Source organism: Bombus flavifrons, chromosome 16 (assembly GCF_040668555.2).
Source record: "Bombus flavifrons isolate JBK064 chromosome 16, iyBomFlav1_principal, whole genome shotgun sequence".
Taxonomy (NCBI): Eukaryota; Metazoa; Arthropoda; class Insecta; order Hymenoptera; family Apidae; genus Bombus; species Bombus flavifrons.
Window position 1 is genome coordinate 399,017 of NC_138457.1, and position 4,386 is coordinate 403,402.

A 4,386-nucleotide genomic window follows, 5' to 3' on the forward strand; every position below is an offset into this window, starting at 1 on the left:
CGTCGAGCAGCCGGGCATCCAACGGTCGATCCTCGCCCAGTTCACCGACCCCGCGTTCGTCACATCGTTCGAGACGCGCATCTACGTCTCCCCGAACGTCCCCCCGAACGTCTCCCCGAACATCTCCGCGAACATCTCCGAAACGCGAATCTCGGTTATCGCGAACGACGGGATCGGGACCAAATATATCACCCGGTTCTAAACAACAAAAAAGGCAATGACTTCATCAGACGACTTGGCTAGGGACCGAACCACAGAAAACAGACTCATTGACCTCGCTTCCCTCCGAACCATTGCAGCACGATTTGTTAGTCACAGCGCAGGTCAACATCTTGAATAATAAAATTCAACCATTCCGTTGTCGGGCTTTGCTAGACACCGGTTCTAGCATGAACTTTATTACAGAAAAGCTCGCTAATTCGTTAAAACTCAATCAACGGAAATGTTCGGTCCCAATCGGAACACTCAACACGTTGCAGACGACCTCAAAACGCTACATCACGGCCACGATCACTTCCATTGACGGTAGATACGAACGCACCTTGACGTTCCTAATCATACCGACAATATCGTCTTGGATCCCAGATCAACCCATAGATCGCTCAACGATACAGATACCTCGGAATCTCCAACTAGCCGATCCAAGATTCCACATACCCGCTTCGATCGAATATCAGTCAAGCAAACGGACCCGACTTGCGTCTGCAAAAAACGCAATTCGGATGGGTCATCGGGGGGAGCCCAACCTCGCAATCACCAGCACATTCATTTCACGCCTCCACGACGGCTTTACAGGCGGATCTCGCCCGGTTCTGGGAAATCGACGAAGGACCTCCCACTGTACACACTTCGGAAGTGGAACGACAGTGCGAGGAACACTTCCGAAACCACGTTCAGCGCAACAACGAAGGGCGATACATTGTCGCTCTCCCGTTTAACGAAACAACCCCTTCGCTTGGATCCTCTAAAGCCATGGCGATGAAGCGACTCACATCCCTATGCCGTCGGTTCCAACGGGACAAACAATTCGAAGCCGACTATCACGCCGTCATACAAGAGTACCTAGAATTAGGACACATGACTAAGATCACCACGGACCACTACACGGACGATGGATATTTTCTGCCACATCACGGCGTGATCAAAGAGTCCAGCCAAACTACGAAACTCCGAGTTGTGTTTGACGGATCTGCACCAACCACCACCGGAGTTTCATTGAACGACGTACTTCATACGGGACCGAAATTACAAGACGATTTATTTTTCATTCTTCTAAGATTTCGCTCTCATCAATACGTCATTACAGGAGATGTTGAAAAAATGTACCGACAATTTCTTGTGCGTCCAGAGGATCGGAAATTCCAACAAATTTTGTGGCGCAACTCTGATGGAAGGGTTGACACTTATCAACTCAATACAGTGACATTCGGGCTGTCAGCGGCCCCTTATCTAGCCATTCGGTGCCTCAGACAACTGGCGGACGACGAGGGACATCGGTACCCTCGAGCGGCGACAGTCTTAAAGCGAGACTTCTACGTCGACGATCTTCTCACGGGAGTTGATACAAGGGGCGAGGCACGATCATTGAGAACAGAGCTCACAGAATTGCTCAAACTAGCCGGCTTAAACATTCGAAAATGGGCATCGAACGACCGGGAACTGCTACGAGGACTTTCCGAGCAGGACATAAACGATAAGCTGCTGCTAGGCGAATCGCAAACGTTCAAAACTCTGGGTGTTATCTGGAATTCCTTTGACGATTCGATCCTGTATTCCGTCAAAATCAACCCTACCTCCTCTCGAGTCACGAAAAGAACAATCAGCTCCGAAATCGCCAAGATCTACGACCCTCTTGGATTACTGGCACCAGTGATTGTTCGAGCTAAGATGCTGCTCCAAAGACTTTGGACATTAAAAATTGACTGGGACGAATCCCTACCGGCCGACTTACATACAGAGTGGAACAAATTTTATACACAGCTACCATTGTTAAACAACGTAAGGTTCCCACGTAAAACCATAATCAAGGCCGCAGCGGAAATTGAGTTACACGGGTTCTGTGACGCCAGCGAAAGGGCGTATGAAGCATGCATTTACCTTCGCACCATCACTCCGGATGGTCATGTCTGGACACGACTTCTCACTGCAAAGTCAAAGGTGGCTCCGCTCAAGTCACAAACCGTTCCAAGGCTGGAACTGAGTGGAGCACTTCTTCTCACATCACTGGCCACCACAGTCCTTCAAGCTTTACCAAGCAACATTTCTAGGACTGTTTATTGGACTGACTCCACAATCGTTCTGCATTGGATTAATACATCACCCCATACGCTGAAAACCTTTGTCGCTAATCGAGTGACTGAAATTCAACAGAAGACTCACACCTCAGATTGGCGTCACATTCCCACTACCGACAACCCTGCAGATCTCATATCTCGAGGCCAATCGCCCGAAGACTTCCTACGATCAACCATTTGGCAACATGGACCGGTATGGCTCCAACATCCTGAAGAATACTGGCCGACGTGGAACCCAGTACCATTGACCGAAATTCCGGAGCAGAAGAAGGCAACCTGTCTGTCCGTGACTCCGGCTGACCACAGTCTACTGGAGCGATTTTCGTCTTGGCCCAAGCTGATGAGAATTACCGCTCGTTGTCTTAGATGGCGACAGAAACAGGATCGACGGGGACCTCTAACCACGCATGATTTAACCAATGCGCATAACAAATTGATCAAATTACTACAGTTCTGTTATTTTTCAGATGAAATCCATATTCTCCGAACAGACCGAAATTCTGCAATGAAGGGGAAATTACGACGACTCAACCCGTTTCTGGACAAGGACGGGATATTGCGAGTCGGAGGTCGACTCGGTCACTCACCAATGCCCTTCAGTCAGAAGTATCCAATCATTCTACCGAAGTCCTCAGTTACAGCGCTCATAATCGAGCATGAACACCTCCTGAATCTCCACTCCGGAACTCAAGCCACCTTATATGCTCTAAGAAGAACTTATTGGCCTATCGACGGCCGTAGTCAAGTTTGGAGCACGCTGAAGAAGTGCGTCCGTTGCTGCCGAGCTAACCCACCTCCAGTGGACTACGTGATGGGTGACCTTCCAGCTGCACGGATAACGGAATCTCGGCCATTTACCAACGTCGGAATCGACTATTGCGGACCTTTCTACATCAAAGAACGAAAGGATCGCAACCGACGTAAAATCAAGACATATGTAGCAATCTTCGTATGCCTGGCAGTTAAAGCAGTCCACATCGAGCTGGTCAGCGACCTCACTAGCGAGGCCTTCATTGCTGCTCTGCGAAGATTCATCGCTCGCCGAGGATTCTGCGCAACAATTTACTCCGACAACGGTACCAACTTCGTTGGCGCCAACAACGAACTACGAGAGCTTCGAAACCTCCTGCAGGCCGACGATCACAAGGTAAAGGTTCAGTCCTTTTTGGCCGACCGACGGATCGAATGGCGCTTCATTCCTCCCAACTCACCTCACTTCGGCGGGTTGTGGGAGGCTGCAGTGAAATCCTTCAAACGACATCTCAGACGTGTCGTAGGTAACGAGCTCTTAACCTTCGAAAATTTCAACACACTAATCATTGAAATCGAGTCCATCCTGAACTCCCGTCCGCTGACTCCAATTTCATCCGACCCAAACGATCTCCTTGTCCTTACCCCCGGTCACTTCCTCATCGGAGACTCATTAACCAGCATTCGAGAACGAGATTTCAGGGACACTCCAACCAATCGTCTCTCCAGCTGGCAACATATTCAAAAACTCAAGCAGCATTTCTGGCGCCGCTGGCATCGGGAGTATCTGAACGAACTGAGCATCCGAAACAAATGGAACAAGGGCAATCACGACATACGAGAAGGCACCATCGTCATTCTCAGAGAAGATAACGTTCCACCGATGCACTGGCCCTTGGGCCGTGTAGTCAAGATCCATCCCGGAGCCGATGGTATCATTCGAACAGCGACGGTGCAGACATCATCGAGCCTCCTGGATCGCGGCGTCAAAAGACTGGTCCCCCTGCCGGGTCAATCAGCCCGAGTCGAGTCCGGACAATCACCGACATCGAAGGAGGTGGATCACACACCTCCTACCTACCACCTGACCTACATCTAAGGTTGATCGGTGCCCTCTCAACGGGGGGAGGATGTTACGCCGGGCGACACTCTACCTAGACCAGGCCACACACCGCGGGCAAGATGGTCACCAGATGTCCGCTCGTCCTCACTGCGTACCCTCAATATTCTCAAGTACCCTCCATAAATCTCAGCAATTTCCTAGTCGAGGTCCTTCGAAACTAACAAAGATTCTTCCGTTGCATTGTTTCCCGAAGTTTATTGCTCACCACGGGTTGACACG

The 4,386-nt window shown here is 50.1% G+C and overlaps 1 protein-coding gene across 1 annotated transcript; it reads left to right on the forward strand.

The window, feature by feature from the left end:
* Positions 1-972: 972 nt before the first annotated feature.
* On the forward strand, positions 973-4,143 carry LOC138188347 (uncharacterized). The gene has a single exon (XM_069130065.1). The coding sequence runs from the start codon at positions 973-975 to the stop codon at positions 4,141-4,143; it is 3,171 nt and encodes a 1,056-aa protein (XP_068986166.1).
* The last annotated feature ends 243 nt before the right edge of the window (positions 4,144-4,386 follow it).

Excerpts from the sequence above, each read along its gene's own strand:
- LOC138188347 (XM_069130065.1), top strand. The coding sequence starts at position 973 with ATGGCGATGAAGCGACTCACATCCCTATGCCGTCGGTTCCAACGGGAC.